Source organism: Oryx dammah, unplaced genomic scaffold (assembly GCF_014754425.2).
Source record: "Oryx dammah isolate SB20612 unplaced genomic scaffold, SCBI_Odam_1.1 HiC_scaffold_25, whole genome shotgun sequence".
Classification (NCBI taxonomy): Eukaryota; Metazoa; Chordata; class Mammalia; order Artiodactyla; family Bovidae; genus Oryx; species Oryx dammah.
In genome coordinates this window covers 101,346,770-101,365,427 of record NW_024070209.1, presented here as the reverse complement: position 1 = coordinate 101,365,427, position 18,658 = coordinate 101,346,770, and the positions used below count along the sequence as shown (strand labels likewise).

General features: G+C 49.7%; 1 protein-coding gene across 2 annotated transcripts in view; it reads right to left on the bottom strand.

Annotated features, from left to right (window-relative positions):
- CFAP77 (cilia and flagella associated protein 77) overlaps positions 1-18,658 on the bottom strand; it is a 150,156-nt gene that overhangs the window by 44,593 nt on the left and 86,905 nt on the right. For both annotated transcript variants that reach the window (XM_040225452.1, XM_040225453.1), the window contains exons 2-3: positions 18,409-18,508; positions 17,426-17,654 (exon numbers count right to left, since the gene is read on the bottom strand). In XM_040225452.1, the coding sequence (XP_040081386.1) occupies positions 17,426-17,654; positions 18,409-18,508 (329 nt within the window). The remainder of the gene's footprint in view (positions 1-17,425; positions 17,655-18,408; positions 18,509-18,658) is intronic.

Sequence of the window (18,658 nt, the reverse complement as noted above, 5' to 3'; positions counted from 1 at the left end):
CAATCTGATTTTGGTGTTGACCATCTGGCGATGTCCATGTGTGGAGTCGTCTCTTGTGTTGTTGGAAGAGGGTGTTTGCTATGACCAGTGCATTCTCTTGGCAAAATTCTATTAGCCTTTGCCCTGCTTCATTCCGTATCCCAAGGCCAAATTTGCCTGTTACTCCAGGTGTTTCTTGACTTCCTACTTTTGCATTCCAGTCCCCTATAATGAAAAAGACATCTTTTTTGGGTGTTAGTTCTAAAAGGTCTTATAGGTCTTCATAGAACCGTTCAACTTCAGCTTCTTCAGCATTACTGGTTGGGGCATAGACTTGGATTACTGTGATATTGAATGGTTTGCCTTGGAAACGAACAGAGATCATTCTGTCGTTTTTGAGATTGCATCCAAGTACTGCATTTCGGACTCTTTTGTTGACCATGATGGCTACTCCATTTCTTTTAAAGGATTCCTGCCTGCAGTAGTAGATATAATGGTCATCTGAGTTAAATTCACCCATTCCAGTCCATTTTAGCTCTCTGATTCCTAAAATGTCGAAGTTCACTCTTGCCGTCTCCTGTTTGACCACTTCCAATTTGCCTTGATTCGTGGACCTAACATTCCAGGTTCCTATGCAATATTGCTCTTTACAGCATCAGACCTTGCTTTTATCACCAGTCACATCCACAAATGGGTATTGTTTTTGCTTTGGCTCCATCACTGGTCCCATCAGTTCATGGCAAATAGATGGGGAAACAATGGAAAGAGTGACAGACTTAATTTTCTTCGGCTCCAAAATCATTACAGATGGTGACTGCAACCATGAAATTAAAAGATGCTTACTCCTTGGAAGAAAAGCTATGACAACCTAGACAGCATATTAAAAAGCAGAGACATTACTCTGCTGACAAAGGTCTGTCTAGTTAAGCTATGGTTTTTCCAGTAGTCATGTGTGGATGTGAGAGTTGGAAGGCTGAGCACCGAAGAACTGATGCTCTTGAACTGTGGTGTTGGAGATGACTTTTGAGAGTCCCTTGGACTGCAAGGAGATCCAACCAGTCCATCCTGAAGGAGATCAACTCTGAATATTCATTGGAAGGACTGATGCTGAAGCAGAAACTCCAATCCTTTGGCCACCTGATACAAAGAGCCAACTCATTGAAAAAGACCCTGATGCTGGGAAAGATTGAAGGCGGAAGGAGAAGGGGACAACAGAGGATGAGATGGTTGGATGGCATCACTGACTCAATGGACATGAGTTTGAGCAAAGTCTGAGAGATGGTGAAGGACAGGGGGCCCTGGTGTGTTGCAGTCCATGGGGTCACAGAGTCGGACATGACTGAGCGACTGAACGACAACAGGCATGTCTGGCCTGCAGACATGCTTGGTTTGGTCTTCACGTTTAAAAATTCTTGTTACCAATATATGCATTTTTAAGCCAGAAGGAAAAGCTCACATTAAAACCCCAGGGTCTGGCTTTCCTTAAGGAGGCATCAGATCATCTGGTGACAGTGGACTCACATTCTCAACTGTCAGTAACTGGCTGGAGTTTGATGCAGTCCCCACCGCTCCCTATTGCCTTAACACAGGGCCAGCTTCGCCCTCGGGCCTGCCAGGCCTCTGCAGGCATGTGATGCTGTAGCCCCAGCTCCACGCCTCTTAAATAACAAAATTGCTTGATATTTCTCTATCTTCCCAAGAGCCCAAAGAACTTACTGATGAACTCGCACCATTGTTCTGACGCAGCAGGAGGTAGAATTGGTCTCACTTAACATATGGGGAAATGGAGGCCCACGGAGATGGTAAATGATGAGCTCAAAGTCAATGAGGGAGCAGGAGAGCTGTGTTGAGTCCAGTCTTCAGGCTTTGAGGCCAGCTGTCCATCCTCTTTCTGCCTTCATCTCTGCTCCTGCCATGAAGGGGGTGCTGGGAGGGGCAGGCTGGGAGAAGAGAGGAAACCCCCCTAGAGGAGGAAGGGGATGATGAGGCCCCTTGCTCATTGGCCCGAGAGGATGGTGCCTGGGCCCCAGGACACTCCTAGAAACTCATCAAAAATGTTCTGCTTTGCTGCTGCTAAGTCACTTCAGTCGTTACTCTGTGTGACCCCACAGACGGCAGCCCACCAGGCTCCCCCGTCCCTGGGACTCTCCAGGCAAGAACACTGGAGTGGTTGCCATTTCCTTCTTCAGTGCATCAAAGCGAAAAGTGAAAGTGAAGTCACTCAGTCGTGTCCGACTCTTCAAGACCCCATGGACTGCAGCCCACCAGGCTCCTCCATCCATGGGATTTTCCAGGCAAGAGTACTGGAGTGGGGTGCCATTGCCTTCTCCGAAAAATGTTCTAATTACTTTTAAAATCAGAAGGGGAAAATAAAAGTAACACAGCCTGGGTTATATTCATCTTTATACCAACAGAGCCATAAAAAACTTTAATTATTTTTTTAATGGAGGAAGGGACTCATGAAGGAAAGAGTGCCCAAAGTCCATAGATAGTCGTCCTGCCCTAGAGCCAGGAGCTGCATTTAATACTGTCTCTCCTCCCCTCTGGCTTCCCAGGTGGCTCAGTGGTAAAGAATCTGCCGGCCAACGCAGGAGACGTGGGCTGGATTCCCAGGTCGGGAATGGCTCTTGGAGAAGAAAATGACAACCCACTCCAATGTTCTTGCCTGGGAAATCCCATGGATAGAGGAGCCCAGCGGGCTACAGTCCATGGGGTCGTAAAGAGTCGGACACGACTGAGCGGCTAAATAACTCCTCTCTCATCCTGCTGAGGCCAGAGATTCTCTGTCTTGTGGATAAGTAGGAATCATCCAGAGAGCTTATTGACAGAAGGGCAATGCCTGGGTCCCACCATCAGACAGTCTGACTCACCCGACCTGGGCCAGGACCCAGGCCTCTGCACTGTTCCTGGGGTGAAAGCCCTGCCCCCTGTGGGATACTGGCCATGTGGTCCTTGGCACTCTTTGGGGGGTCTACCGCTCTAAGCCTCTTCCTTGCAGAGGCCCCTCCAGCCTAGCGGCCACCAGCACCTCGCCTGGGGTGGGGTGGGCTGCCCATCCTCTCTGGTCCCAAGGGACGCCTGCAGCCTCTTTGTCCCCTCTCAACCCTACTGCCTTTTTCTTAATTGTCCCCGCTTGGCCTGCGGGCCTGTCTTTTCTAACTAGCCTGGAGGAAGGGGCGGTAATTGAGGTGCAGCCTCTCTCCCTGGCAGGACTCTTAGAGTTAATTAGAGGAGAGGACCTCTGGGCTGGCAGTTATTTTTTAATTGTTTGTGGGTCCAACATAAAAGCTAATGACAGAGGAGGGAGGCTTAGTTAGCAGCACACTCCTGACTTCTAAATTTGTCTAAGAGGTCATTTGCAATTTGTTAACATTTTTCACAAGGGTGAATTCAATTAGCAGTCCCTGCACCGGTGCTCAGCAAAGAGTGACAGGATTGGCAGAGAAGCTGGACCGGGCTTCCAGGAAGCTTCTCTCAGGCTTGAGCGCCTGAGCTGGAAACTCGGGAGCTCTCCCCACACCCCGCCCCCCAACACCGCACACCCCACTCCTGACCCAGCCAGCTGTGACTTGAGCCCCTCTGGAGAGAAAAGGCTCAACACAGCCAAATGGAGGAAATAGCCTCTAGACCAGGGGTCCCCAGACTCCAGAATCTGACGCCTGATGATCTGCGGTGGAGTCGATGGACTCAAAGTAATGCACTTGAATCATCCCGAAAACATCCCCCGACCCCACGATCAGTCCATGGAAAAACTGTCCTCCACAAAAGCGATCCCCAGTGCCAGAAAAGGTTGGGGACCACCAGTCTAGACTCCTAGGGAATCTGTGTGCAGGGGGATCTTGGCATCTGGGGAAACAGGTGAGCGCCAGATAGGGGATCCCCGCCAGGGAGTATGAGGCCGGTAGCGAGAGCACGGGCAGAAAGATCAGGCCTGATAGGGACAACACAGATGATTAAATAGCTAATCCCACTAGGGAACTGTAAATAGAAAAATGTAAGAGACCCCCTATAAGTTAATGATCCTCGAGAAAGCAGGGTTGCTTAACCACAAAGCCAAGCAGGCTTGCTTAGCAGCAAAACCATGCAACAGAAGCACCGGCCCTGCTCCCAAACAATGAAAGAGTGGTGGAGTGAGACCTACATTCAGGGAGCTCAGTGAGTCAGTAACCCCTCAAACGTGTTCTTTGGCTCCTAAGACATGTTCTTTGCAGCATGCCCCCCAAACAATAAAACAATAGAAAGAAAGGCCTACAACCCACTGGTTGCCCAATTGTGTCATCAGGATATTGCCCCCCCCCCCCCCCCCGCCAAAAAAAAACACAGGCTCTGCGCGCATAGAAAACAATCCTTTATGGGGACGTGACTTTTCAAAATGAAAGACCCTCACTGTATGTACCGAGACCTGAAAATATTTTTTCCAAAGTGCTATGACAGTCCTGGCCTGACCATCTAGGGAGGGGCGAGTAAACTCCCCTGCCCTAACTGGAAGAGGAACTGATGACGGAAATGTACATCTACTCAAGAAAGACTTCTCCCCCTCCCCACTTCTCCTTTGATTAGAAAACTGTGGTCCACTTAGTTAAGTTCTCAGGGCACGGGCATTTCTCGCCCACTCTCTTGGAAGCCTCACAGGCATCCTGTTCTAACGAATCACTTCTTATCTACCACTTTGCTTTCGCTGAATTCTCTTCACTGAGACATAAAGGCCTAGGGTACCGGAGCTCTTTGGAGCCCCTGAAATGACACCAATCGGTTTCAGATCCACTGGGGTGTCTGTGTAAGCTGAGGGGGTCCCACTTTGGTGTGGAAACTCTGCTTGTGGGCCATGACCCCAAAGAATTCCACATTTCCTCATCATCATGGGAGAAGTGAGAAGCAAGCTGGGTGTCAAGTGGTGGGAAAGGGATGAGCCCATCGTGGGTGATTTGGACAGTGGACCTGGGGACTTACGCAAACATGCAGAGTGAAAAAGCAAGTCGCCATGCAACGAGATTTGAATGGTTTGCGTGCCTATGTGATGAGTCCCTCCAGTCATGTCTGGCTCTCTTTGTGAGTCTATGGTGTGCAACCTGCCAGGCTCTTCTGTCCATGGGATTCTCCAGGCAAGGATACTGGAGTGGGTTGCCATTTCCTTCTGCAGAGGATCTTCCCGACCCAGGAATGGAACCCAGTCTCTTCCGTCTCCTGCATTGGCAGGTGGGTTCTTTACTACTAGCACTACCTTGAAACCATACTAAATAATATGCATTATTTATGAACATTTAAGGGTATAGCAAATATGTGAACACCTGGGAGGAATGCCTGTTCCAGCCTCAGGAGAGTCCTCAGGGGACAGAGGGAAGAGTGTGGGATTAGGAGAGTTGAGGAGGGGCTTCCAATTATATTTGCTTTATTTCTTTAATAATGATAGCAATAGTAAAGGTTCAGGGACTTCTCTGTTGGACCAGTGGTTTAGAATCTGCTTTTCAATTAAAGGGACTCAGGTTCAATCCCTGGTTGAGGAACTAAGATCCCACACGCCTTGGGGCAACGAAGCCTGGTGCAAAGAAAATACGGAGCCGGTGTGCTCTGAAGTCTGAGTGCCACAACCAGAGAAGTCTGCACGCCAGGACGAAGAGCCCGCGCGCTGCAATGAAGAGCCAGTGCAGCCAATAATGATAATAATAAAGATCAGAAGCAAAAATGACCAAGTGGGGCATTTGTTAACTTTGAGCGTGGAGTCCTGGCAGTGAGTTATGTAGCTTCTGAATTTCTCTTTCTTTTTTTGGAAAACTTCCTCAAAAACACAAAAGAAAAAGTTGGCAGAAATAGATGTCTGATTGTTGGAAAAGCATTTACACCCATCACATTTTGGCTGATTCCAACTCTTGACTGATTACAAAGCACTTTTATATTTTTCATTGAAACATAACCTGTAGCAAGATGCCAGGGGAAGCCATTATAAAATAATAATGTTGAAGGTGGTTTTCTCAAAGTAAAAGTGTTAGTCACTCAGTCATATCCAGTTCTTTGTGACCCCCATGGACTGTAGCCCACCAAACTCCTCTGTCCATGGGATTCTCCAGGTAACAATACTGGAGCGGGCTACCATTCCCTTTTTCTACATGGAGTGCTCCAGACCCAGAGATTGAACTTGCGTCTCCTACATTGCAGGTGGATTCTTTAACCATCTGAGCCACTAGTTTTTCTCAAAGCCAGTATCTAAAATGCAAACCTTTCTGACTTTAAGATGCTTTGGTGATTATAGCGAGTTGAATCGTGGGTGGCCCCCCCAAAAGATATGTCCTAATTCTAAGCCCCAGTACCCAGGAATGTGACCTTATTTGGAAAAGGAGTCTTTGAAGAGGTCATTCATTAAGAACCTTGAGATCAGACCACCCTGCTTTCCTTGGGTGAGGCCTGTATTGCATGACAAGTGTTTCTACTTGAGACAAAAGAGGAGAAGATACAGACACACAGAAGGAGGCCACGTGAGCAGAGATTGGTGAGAAGCAGCCAGAAGCCAAGGACGTTGGGGCCACCAGAAGCTGGAAGAGACAAAGAAGGGTTTGCCCTAGAGCCTTCGGAGGAGGCACAGCCCTGTGACACCCCGACTTTGGACCTCTGGGCCCCACATTAAAAAAGAATACATTTCACATTTGGACCTCTGGGCTCCACATTAAAAAAGAATACATTTCACATGTTTCAAGCCAGTGAGTTTGTAGTCATTGTCACAGAAACCCAGAAATAACAGCTGAAGCTCAGGGCCCGGCAAGTTGTGACCAAGAAAGGGTTGGTTGTCTCCTGAGCTCTCCAGCCTTAGAATATTGGCTGTTCTCTAAATCAGGGATGGATCACCATCATGCCATCAAGCTGTCTATTCTTTTTTAAATATTGGCATTTGGGGATATCCCTGGTGGTCCAGTGGCTAAGACTCTGTGCTCCCAATGCAGGGCCCGGGTTCAGTCCCCCGTCGGGTAACCAGATGCCGCGCGGCTCAGCTAAAGAGCCTGTATGCCATGTAGTCAGGTCATGCAGTCAGATAAATTTTTTTTTTTAAGAAATATTGGCATTTTGCCTTATTTATTTATTTGGCTGCATCAGGTCCAGTTGCAGGTATGCGGGATCTTCAGTTGCAGTATGCGGGATCTAGTTCCCTGACCAGGGATAGAACCTGGGCACTCTGCACTGGGAGCTGGAAATCTTAGCCACTGGACCACCAGGGAGGTGCCTGTCTATTCTTTCTTATGCAGTCAGTCAGCCAGCATTTATCAAGCACCTGCTACATCCCAGGCGCTGGAGGTAGCAGTGAGTAAACTCAAGTATGACCCAAAGTCCCCCTGGGCCCTGTGTCTTCCTGCTCCCCTCTTCTCTGCCCACCCAGAAGCAGTATGTACTGGCTGCATTGCCATTTTGCCCACTCATTGCCTGCTTTATTTTGTGTCTTCCTTCCTCTCTGTATCCCAAATACCCAGTGTGACGCCCCACGCAGGTGGGCACTAAATGAACACGCAGTGTAGGGTGGAGGTAACAACGTGGCCTTTGAGATCAAACCCTAGTGTGACCACTTTCTGGGCACGCAATCCTGGACAAATGTGTCTGGGCCTCGGGGATAAGAGAGTCTTATCTGTAATAAGATAAGAGAGTCACTATTTGGGTTCCCTGGCGGTCCAGTGGTTAGGACTCAGCGCTCTCACTTGTCAAGGTCCGGGGTCGATCCCTGGCTAGGGACCTAAGATCCTTCAAGCTTTGCAGTGCGGCCAGGAAAAAAAAAAGTCATTACTTACAGGGCTGCTCTGAGGGTCACGTAAGAGGAGGCACCTGGCCTCATAGGAGCTGCCGAACCAGAAGCTGGCATTACTATTCATCAGAATTGGTGCAGGGCACCAGGAGTTTTGGCATGAATGTCTGGCCACCTCCACGTGGCCTGCAAAGGGGCCTGTGCTGAGCCCTGAACTGGTCCTTAGCATTCAACGAATTCTTGGGCTTCCGGTTCCAGCAAGGAGCAAGGACAGGAACGATGCGTAGGGCTGGAGGCCTGGTTCCTGCTGTGGCCCCAGGCGGTGCCGGCTGGCTCCCCCATAGTACCAGCTTCTCCACACCTGTGTCGAGGGAACACTGCGCCATGGGAGGGGCAGAGCAGCTGCCCCCCAGCCACCCTCTAATTATGTCAAGGCTGGAGGCGTGCAGAGGTCCTCCGCCAGGCCGGGCACCGAGCCCACTTCCCACGCTTCGCCCACCGACCTGGGAGGGTGAGGCCCGGCTCTGAAAAAATCAAAGCAGGAGCTGAAGCCTGTGAGGTGCAACTGGGGAGGCCCCGAGGGGGAGCGGCCCGGCTTCGTTAGCGCTGACCCCGGCACTGAGCCGCTCCTGATGGATGAGGTTTGGGCGGGACAGGCCCCTGGGGGACGGCGGTCCTATCCATTACAGGCCCATCAGCGCCTCCTGGAGCCCTCTCTGCTCCGGATGCCAGGAGCCTCGGGCCAGGAATAAATCTTTGTCTGGGCCGCAGGAGAGACGAGAGAGGAAAAAAGGCAAAGCATGAAAAATGTCTCCTTCGGGCCCTGGCAACAAAGCCGCCTTGGAGGAAGGAGCGAGTGAGTGGGAGTTTGGGGAGATGGGAGGCGATGGAGCAAGAGGAGTCAGGCAGGGGGTCCCCCCCCTCCGAGAGGCTGGGCTTCCAGGAGAGGAGGAGGGACAGAGTGCGATCCTCAGATCACAAGGTCCCGGGCTATTGCTGCCTGCCTGGGCCCCTCTTTAGCAGAACTCCCTCCCGGTCAGGCCCAGGGAAGCAGGGTTCTGAGCAGGAGGCACCCCTGTCGGGTCCAGTGTGGGGTGTCCCCGGCCCGAGGCAGGCTGTGATGAGCCAGCCAACACCTCCACCTTCTGAGAATCTTTTCCGGCCACTGAGTGTGAAGGTCCTGGAGTGAACACTCACCACCTGCAGAGGGACACAACCTCCCCCTCCACACCTTAGTTCCTCGTGGGTGAATTTGTGCCGGGTTTCAGTGAGGATGATCTGAGTTATTCTGCGGAAAGCCAGCCCCAGCGACTGGTCCTCAGCCTCGGCTGGTGTTTAGAGACGCCATCCTGCTGTGAGGACTCCCCTCCATGCCCGGAGGGCTGCCTCTGCCTCCTGAAGAATTCAGCCCACTGCAGACAGGGACTGCGGCTCGGAAGGAAACGTGGCGCAAATCCTGCTGCAGCCACTGACCGGCTATGTGGCCTTGGACAAGTGAGTCTCTGGGCCTCAGTTTCCACATCTATAAAATGGGGATAACGGTCCAAACTTGACAGAATTGTGAGGATTTAATGAGATGATGCATGTAAAGCACTCAACATTATATCCATCGGCTGCTTAGCAAGAGCTCTACAAATGTTAGCCACTGGGACTGCCCCCCGGACACACATACATATTCTGGTCCTCGCTTTATTTTCTGAAACCCCTGAGAGCAAAGCCCCTCCACTGTCCTCATAGCAGGGCCTCAGGATATTGAGGAGCATCTAAATCTTTTCTCATGCAGCTGGGGAAGACCATTTCCTGCCATATTCTCGGACACAGTGATCTCCTTGCCCTTGTCCCAGGCTGATGTCTCCTGTCTGGACACTCCGCTGGTTATAGGCCTTCCCCTGAATCTGTGATGGCTCACATTTAAAAATGATGCTACAAGAGTGACCTGAGTGGCAGAAGAGAATAGGAAGGTCACCTCCCTCATTCTGGACCTGCTACCTCTATTAATGCAGCCAAGAAACACATTTGGTCTTTGAGGATGCGTCATTGCAACGTGGATTCACAACATCCACCATAGGGGAAGACAGCAGAGTCTGCTAAATCAGGGGTTTCCAAACTCTGGGATCGAATGCTTGATGATCTGATAAAATAATAATAGAAATAAAGTACACAATAAATGTAATTTGTCTGAATCATCCTGAAACCATCCCCTACACCCCAGTCCCTGGAAAAATGATCTTCCACAAAACCTGTCCCTGGTGCCAAAATCTGGGGGACCACTGTTGGCTAAATGATACAGGAATCTCTGGTTTTACCATCTCATCTCTGCATCTCAAATCAACTTCCTCCTCACTGTGAATAATGTCTCAAAGCCTTAAAAGGCCCTGGACTGCATTTCTCCAGCAAATATTTACTGAGAGCCTACTATGTTTCAGGTTCCAACGATAGAGCGGTGGACAAAACTGATCAGGTCCGTGCCCTCCAGGACCTGAGCACCCGATGAAGAAGCAGAAGGCTATTTAACCACAATTGCAGTCAGCACTGGGGAGCAGATTGGTGGGGGGTGGTTGCCCGGCAGGATGACCCGTTCAGCCCAGCTCCCCGGCACCGGGGTCCTTGTGAGGTCCACATGCTCCCCCTTGTGGTCAGCCTGGTTTCACTCTGCTGAGTTTTGGCCAGCGATAACACCCAGAACTGGTCTTCCCTTTCAAAACCTGTCTCAGATCCCTAGGACAGATGCTTGGGAAGAGGCTTATTATTATTTTATAGGAGTTTGGGTGGGTGGCTTGGATTTCGGCCGTTGGCTCTGGGAGAAACAAAATAACCCAGAGTGATTGATAGGCCCCTTGTAAATTTGTAAAATAAATCAGCTTGGCAGACAGGCTCAAAAAAACCTGTCAGGCAGCAAACATTTTTTTAACAGCCTGTAAAACTTCCTCCATCCTTCACATTTGTCAGCGGCAGGCTGAGGATGCATCTGATAGCTGGGCGAGCAGCGGCCGCGGATGGGCGGGTGGGCTGGCAACGTTCCCCATCTTTCTCGTGTTTCTTGTTTTCCCGTGGTCTGAACACTTTCAGCACCTGGACTGGAGGGAGTCTAGGCTAGACTAATTGGTGGATGAGGTAAGAGTTCTACCCAAGTTGCTACTGGCTTCATAGTCAGACTTCAACGTGGCCATGTGCTCGTACATTCATTCAGCAAATATTTACTGAGGGTTTTTCAGTAAAGGCACTGGGGTCGGCACCAGGGATGCTGGGGCGGGAGGGGGCAAAACAGACCTGGAGCACCCCGTGTAGGGCAGTTCTGGATGCCCCATGACAGAGCTCGTTTACTGGGAGGTGGGCGAAGGCGAAGGCGAAGGCAAAGGGGAAGGGAAGTGAGATCCCCAAAGGGACGGGGGTCTTATGATGCTTCCCAGGTGGCGCAGTGGTAAAGAATCCTCCTGCCAACGCAGGAGACCCAGGAGACTCAGGTTCGATCCTTGGGTCGGGAAGATCCCCCAGAGTAGGAAATGGCAACCCGCTCCAGTATTCTTGCCTGGAAAATCATATGGAGAGAGGAGCTTGACGGGCTACAGTCCATAGGCTTGCAAAATAGTCAGACATTACCAAGTAACTGAGCGCGCGCCCACACACACAGATTATGTTTAAAGCTTTAAGGAAAATCCAGACAAGATGGCCTTCATCATATATCCTCTGTCTCAGCACACCTCTCGTGCAGGAAAAGCATCTCTACCCATGTCAGTTCCGTCCTCATGTTTGCTGGGGAGGCAGCTCACTGCCACGGTCAGCATCACAGGTGGTGGGGCCAGACCAACCTCCATCCCACCACAGAGCAGCCGGGGGCAAATGACTTCTCCTCTCTGACCCTCTGTCTCTTCTTCTGGGTGATGGGGATGTAAGTAGTTGTACTCACTGAGCTGTTCAGTTATTCAAGGAGAGAAGGCCTCTGCGGTGCTCAGCAATGCCGGGCACGGAGTGGTAACAATCATCCTAGTTGCCGTTGTTAGTTCAAAGCAGGGTCTACCCGTCTTCCACCTGCTCATGTCAGATACTGGCGTGCAGGGGGCTGTTTGCTCATTGACTGAATGATGGATCCCTCACTAGCATCCATGAAGGCAGAGCCCTGGGCACCCAGAATCTGCCCGGAGCGCCAGCTGCTGCCCAGCTCTCCCCTTCCCCCACAGCCATCCTGTCTTATCATAATTGAAAATGTTGGACCAATTAGGAGCAGTAACAATTAAGATGTGCCGAGGGCATGTGAACATTTGCAAACACTTATTAAGATGCATCAATAATTAAGCCCTTCTTTAATGGTTACATTTCTGGCCTCCAGATGTATCTGTTTATCTGTTAATGGACCTGGGGTCACAGCGTGCTTTGAGATCTGTGTTATGACCTTACACGTAATGAGAATTTAAAATTCTTCCCTCGTTTGGATTCTGAGTTTGACAGTGAAACGGCAGAGCAAGGATCCCCAGGCTTCTTTCCAGCTGCCTGATCCTAGAGGTTCGCTCTTCAAAGCCCACCAGCTAGCCAGGGTGCGAATCCAGGCTCTGCTATTGTGCAGTCTCGGGGAGTGCCTGAATCCCCTCTTTCCGGCTTCCCAGGTGGCTCAGTGGTAAAGAATCGGCCTGCCCATGCAGGGGACACGAGAGACTGGGGTTCGATCCCTGCATCAGGAAGATCCCCTGGAGGAGGAAATGGCAACCCACCCCAGTATTCTTGCCTGGAGAAGCCCATGGACAGAGGAGCCTGGTGGGCTGCAGCGCACGGGGTCGCAAAGAGTTGGACGCAACTGAGCGCATACGCACAAAGTGAAGAGAATGCTTCCTGCCTGGTAGGATTCATCAGCGGTTATCTGTGCAGGTAGCTGCCACGTTTAAGCTCAGTTCACAGCAGCTTCTGTTCATGGTGGCTCCTATTATCATCAGAGGATAAAAAAAGAGGAAGCAGGTGGCTGAATAGTCAAGATGACCCGTCTACACCAACAACTGCAAACTCAATGCCTCCTGGGACCAGATGGGTCACGAAAATGAAAGAAGCCAGGCTGGGTGCAGGCTAGGATAGTCAGAAGGGCATCCGTGGATTCTGCCCAGCAGGCACTGCTGCTCAGCCCCGGCCTCCGGGGAGTGTAGGCAGGAGTGCAGACCCAGGATGCCTGGGCTTCTGGCTTTTCCTTGGTGGCTCAGTGGTAAAGAATCTGCCTGCAACACAGAAGACCCGCGTTCAGTCCCTGGGTGGAGAAGATCCCCTGGAGAAGCGAATGGACACCCACTCCAGTATTCTTGCTTGGAAAATTCCATGGACAGAGGAGCCTGGTGGGCTATATAGTCCACGGGGTAGCAAAGAGTTGGACACAACTTAGCTACTAAACTGCCTGTTTTCATATGAGATCTCCTGATTTTCTTTTTTATAAGTCATTCAAACTTTTCTGGCTGAGCTCTGCAGCATGTGGGATCTTCCGGCAGGGATCAAACCTGTGCCCCCTGCATTGGCAGCATGGAGTCTTAACCACTGGATCACCAGGGAAGTCCTGAAATTCCGATTTTTTAAATCACTGCCTGGGCCAAACGAATACCTCTGCAGGTTGATTTGGCCTCCACCCCTACTCTTGATCACATGTCTTCATGGGCATCCTTTGCCAGATAATTGCTTAGATGTCCACTTCCTTCTAGCCAGAGGCTCAAGGATCGAAATGTACCTTTCTGATTTAGAGACAATCTGTAACAAGTTGGTGTGGATTGGAAACCAAATCAGCTATCTGGAAAGGAAGTAATTGAATAGACCCAGATTCAGGTTTTGACTCCGTCTGGCGTTGAGAGGTCGAATGAACGGGTGGGTGGAGGTGCACAGGGCCACTCAGGTCCAGTTATTTTGTCCATCGTGAAATGTATAAAAGGCCAGAGGATTTGATCCTGGGGGAGGCAGGGGGCAGAAATGTGATCAGAGTGTTCTCTCACATGGCGGTTAAACCTACAAACACAGCATCTCTAGCTTAGAGTAGGCCTCTCGTGTGTTCAGTCTGAAGTGGAACTTTATTTTTTTAATATATTTGTACTTGTGAGTAATTAGTAGTCATTTGTTTCTTTGCTTCTTTCTTTATTGGCTCAAATCACCCCGACCACTCCTCGGGTAGTTGGGTGTAATCGGATTTGGTTTCTAACAGGCTTTTAAAGTAAAGAAATAAATACAATCAAGGCTTGTAAAAGGTGATCATTAGAGAATGGGCCTCGGTCCCATAACTTTAAAGTACTAGCCCCATTACGAGAGGGGGCGATGATTTTGTAACTGTTCTTGCACGGATGTTGGAAGGTTGAGGGGCTTCGTGGGCAGGTCAGGCGTTGCAGTAAAACCTTCTCCAGCAGCCATTTAACCTCCATTTATGAAGAAATAAAGCGAAATTGATGCCGATTTGGGCCTGCTTTGGGGGGTATTTTTGTTCCATAAAAGCCCTTTTGCTTGCAATTTGCTGAGCTGCCCTGTCACATCAGAAAGGGCTGCTGTTGATAAAGATAAAGCTTTATGGCCACGATATTTGCTGCTAACAGCAACCTAATGCAGCATTTTCATTTTTGTGCAATTAATGTTAACGTCTGCTACGAAAATTGTCATTAAATACCATTTTAAAATCCATTCAATTTGCATATGCAAAGCCCATTTACCATCACAGAAGATATAGCCGGCACTTCATCACGTCCTTTCCCTGGAATTGTAGCCACTCCGTTTTATAGCGATTTAAGATTTTTATGTTGAAAGCTCGATGGTAATGGGTGTTCTTTCTGAGCCCGGCTGACTTCAGCTTTCCCATTCTATGTGGAGCCACACATTTCCAGGACCGGACGTTATGGGAGGTCGCACTGTACCCGAAGAAAGAGCGCTGGGTGGGGAGCACTGGCCGGCCAATATCTGACTTGGGTCTGGTCACACCCTGCCGTGTGACCTTGTGAAAATTTCTTCACCTCTCTGAACTTCTGTTTTCCTGTTTCAAAGAAGGGCTTCGAACCAAATGATCGCTAAGGTGCTGTGTTCTAATATCTCATTTTTTAAAAATAAAATTTTTAGCTGCACCCCCACAGCATGGAAGATCTTAGTTCCCTGACCAGGGATCAAAACCATACACCCTGCAATGGAAGCACAATGTCTCAATCACTGAACCACCAGGGAAGCGCCTTGTATTTCTAAATATAAGCACACTGGTTAAGAATCCAGGCCAAGCCTTTCTGTGAAAAAGTAGTGTGAACTTAGGCAGGTCGGTTCATCTCTCCGTGGCTCAGCTGGGTGAGTAACCCTGCCTGCTTCCTGCACAGTGTTTGATTTATGTTGTGCTGGTTTCTCATGTATGGCAAAGCAATTCAGTTGTACATATATAACATATATATATCATTTTCCATAATCTTTCCCATTATGGTTTATTACAGGATATCGACTATAGTTCCCTGGGCTATGCAATAAGACATTGTTGTTTATCTGTTTTATGTGTATCTGCTAATCTCAAACTCCTAATTTATGCCTCCTCTATAGGTTTGCTTTCTATGTCTGGGAGTCTGTTTCTGTCTTATAAATAAGTCCATTTGTATCCTATTTTAGATTCCACATACAAGTGATATCATATATTTGTCTTTCTCTGCCTGACTTATTCACTTAGTATGATAATCCATAGGTCTATCCACGTTGCGGCAAACTGCATTATTTTATTCTTTTTTATTGCTGAGTAATATTCCCTTGTGTGTATGTATATACATGGGTTGGGAAGATCCCTTGGAGAAGAGAATGGCAACCCACTCCACTATTCTTGCCTGGAGAACTCCATGGACATAGGAGCCTGGCAGGCTGCAGTCCATGGGGTCGCAGAGAGTCAGACGGGACTGAGCAACTCACACTAACATACACATACGCCACGTCTTCTCTATCCATTCATCTGTCCATAGACAACTTCCAGATTGCTTCCAGATCTTGGCTAAACAGCACTGCTATGAAACACTAGGCTGCACAGGGTTTTAATGATGATGGGATGGAACTGACATAGAGGCAGAACATACCCTGAGAATCCCAGAATGCTGGTTACTGCTGTAACATCCTATTTACAGATGAAGGAACAGAAGTCCTAGAAGGAAAGAGGGTTGGGAATGAAGGTGTGACTAAATGCCCAGACTCCCCCTGGACACCATGCTGTCTTCAAGACACTGGTGACTAAAATGGGCTGGGCTAGTGACCACACAGCGGGGACTCGGCACTGCACCTTGCCTTGCCTTCAGAGAATGACTTGGGCATTATTTCAAAGCGGGAAGAAGGATGATGTACAGATAATTAGTCAATCTGGCCCACGAGTGACTCTCCAGTGCGTCTCTAGCGCCACATTCCAGGCCTTGAGGGCTGATGAACAGAAATGCATTTCCAGTGAGAGAGTGGTGCGTACTCTTTGAGGCCAGAGAGATGGGAAAGCTTACCGAAGAGAGGATGCTGCATTGAGCTTTGATGATCAAGTAGGTTTTACCAGGTAGGATGGTGAGAAAAGGCAGAGGGAAAAGCATACAAAAGTATGGTGGTGGACACTGTGGGAAACACACGTCAGCTAAAAAAAATAAATAAACGTAGTATTTCAATGTGGTCCAGCAATTCCACTTGTGGGTATATATGCAAAAGAATTGAAAGCAGGGACTCAAGCAGATACTTGCACACCCATGGTCACAGCAGCGCTATTCACAATAGCCAAAAGGTGGAAGCAACCCAAATGACCATTCTGAATGGATAAACAAAATGTGATGTAGTTTGGACTATTATTTAGCCTTAAGAAGGAAAGGAATTCTGATCCATACTACAGCAGAGACGACTCTCAAGTACATCATGCTAAGTGAGACAAGCCAGACACAAAAGGACAAACACATATTATGGGTTAGGAAACTCTGCTGTGCTGGACAATTGCTGTTTTTGCCGGCCATTGTGTTCTGTTTTCATCCTTCTGGGTCAGAACCCTTCTTTCCACATCTTTTCCACCATCAGCCCATATAGATTGTGGAGACTGATTTCCAAGCAAGCTCCCTCCAACGAGGGGCTAGGGGTCAGGCCTGACTAATCAGAGCATCAGAATCCCCTGGCCTCAGTAATTGGTGCAGAGGCAAGACACGGTGACCCAGGCCTGGGCAATCGGTGTATTTTTCAATTTCTACTCGCCCCTGTGGTTGGGTCAGGAACAAGCACGGTACTGAAGTCGGACCAAGGATCTTAACCTCAAGGCTTTTATAGTTCCTTTCCACTGAGGTCACTAAAAGCATAGGATCTAAGGATACAGCTGTCCCTGGCCATTTTGCCAAGTGAGGAAGAAGCTTATCAGAGACTGGAGCCAAAACTAGGAAGCACAGGGAAGTCATGGAGAGACAAATATGACATTACCTGATTGCCTAGATCCAGCCATGCCTGAAGCTCTTCCCTTTCACTCATGTGAGCCAATAAATTCCCCATAAAAAAAAAAATCCAAGTTGTTTGAGTTGAGACTTGATTACATTCAACCACATTCTTTTATAGAATGTCACATTCCAGAGTTGGGACGTGGATCCCATGTCTGCCTCTGAGCCAATCACCGTGAAGGTGGTTTGTGAAATACGCTGATTGGCCAGGCCTGGATCACTCACCCCTCCTTGGAGTCCAGAGTCCCACTTCCACATCGTTCCTGACTATGAGCACCCTATCACTGCCCCGGTGAGGGGATGGAGCCTTGGGTACCAGCCATCTTACCGTGCCCGGATCCCGAACGTCATATTTGGCGGGAGAGAGGGCGGTTCCTTCTTGAGGCGCCTGTCATCCTGGTCACTGATGCGGATGTCGTTGAGCTGACGGTAGTGCAAATTCTCCTGGGCAGTGACCAGGCCAGCCTTCACGGCCCCTCGGTTCATGGCGATATAATTCCGGGTCAGCTCTTGGGGGCAAGTCGGCTGCTGTTTAAACACGTTCCAGTGTCCAATGGCTGAGGGCAGGGAGAGACAGAGCTGGGGCCATCAAAGTCAGTCAGGGAAGGAAAGCAATCGTGGCGTCTCTCTGGGAGGAAACTGGGGCACAAATATCTTTCATTAACCCAGAACCGGCGGAGGGACAGCCCTGCTCGGCTCCTCGGAAAGGGAGGGGCCAGGATCCCCAGATTCTAGATGGGGCCTGAGCATCCCTCCTGGAGCTGGGCTTGCCTGTCCTTGACCTTCTCTGGGGCTTCCCTGGTGGCTCAGAGGTAAAGAATCTGCCTGCCAGTGCAGGAGATGCGGGTTCCATCCCTGTGTCTTCTTTTATCAAGAAGATCCCCTGGAGAAGAAATGGTGACCCACTCCAGTATTCTTGCCTGGGAAATCCCACTGACAGAGGAGCCTGGCAGGCTGCAGTCCGTGGGGTTACAAAGGGTCAGACATGACTTAGCGACTAAACAACAGCAGCCGCAGGCCTCCTTTGAGCGATCAGAGGGCTGGTCCTGACCCTGTCCATGCTTGCAACTCAGAAGGTGCAGAGCACAGACAGTCTCCTGCCTGGGGACAAGGCTCCACACGGTCAGGGACCCTTGCTATTTCTCTGACACATTAGACCTGGACCCTGTGTGGTCCTGTCCTTTTCAGCTAAGCTGACTTGGAATCATGCTGCAGGGCAGACCCCCGACTCTTTTCCTGGAGCATGGCCAGCTACCATGTGGCCTGGTTAGAGGGCTCAAGTCCCTCTGGCAACCAAGGACGCTTGCTCACCTTCGGGGACCCCTCCATCCAGCCCCCGGATGTAGAGTCCATAATTAAAATTAATTCCGGGCAGACTGCAGCTTCTTTCCCGGGGCTTCCCGAGCTCAGCCTGTTGGGGAAGGACAGAGAACACAGGTCAGGAGTGGGATCTCAGACCCAGGGTGTTACACTGAAATCAGTGGCCCCAGGACCTGTGGATGATCTCAGCGTGACTGGGGTGTGGACTCCCGACGCCCCTGAGACAAGTGCTAAGCGCTGT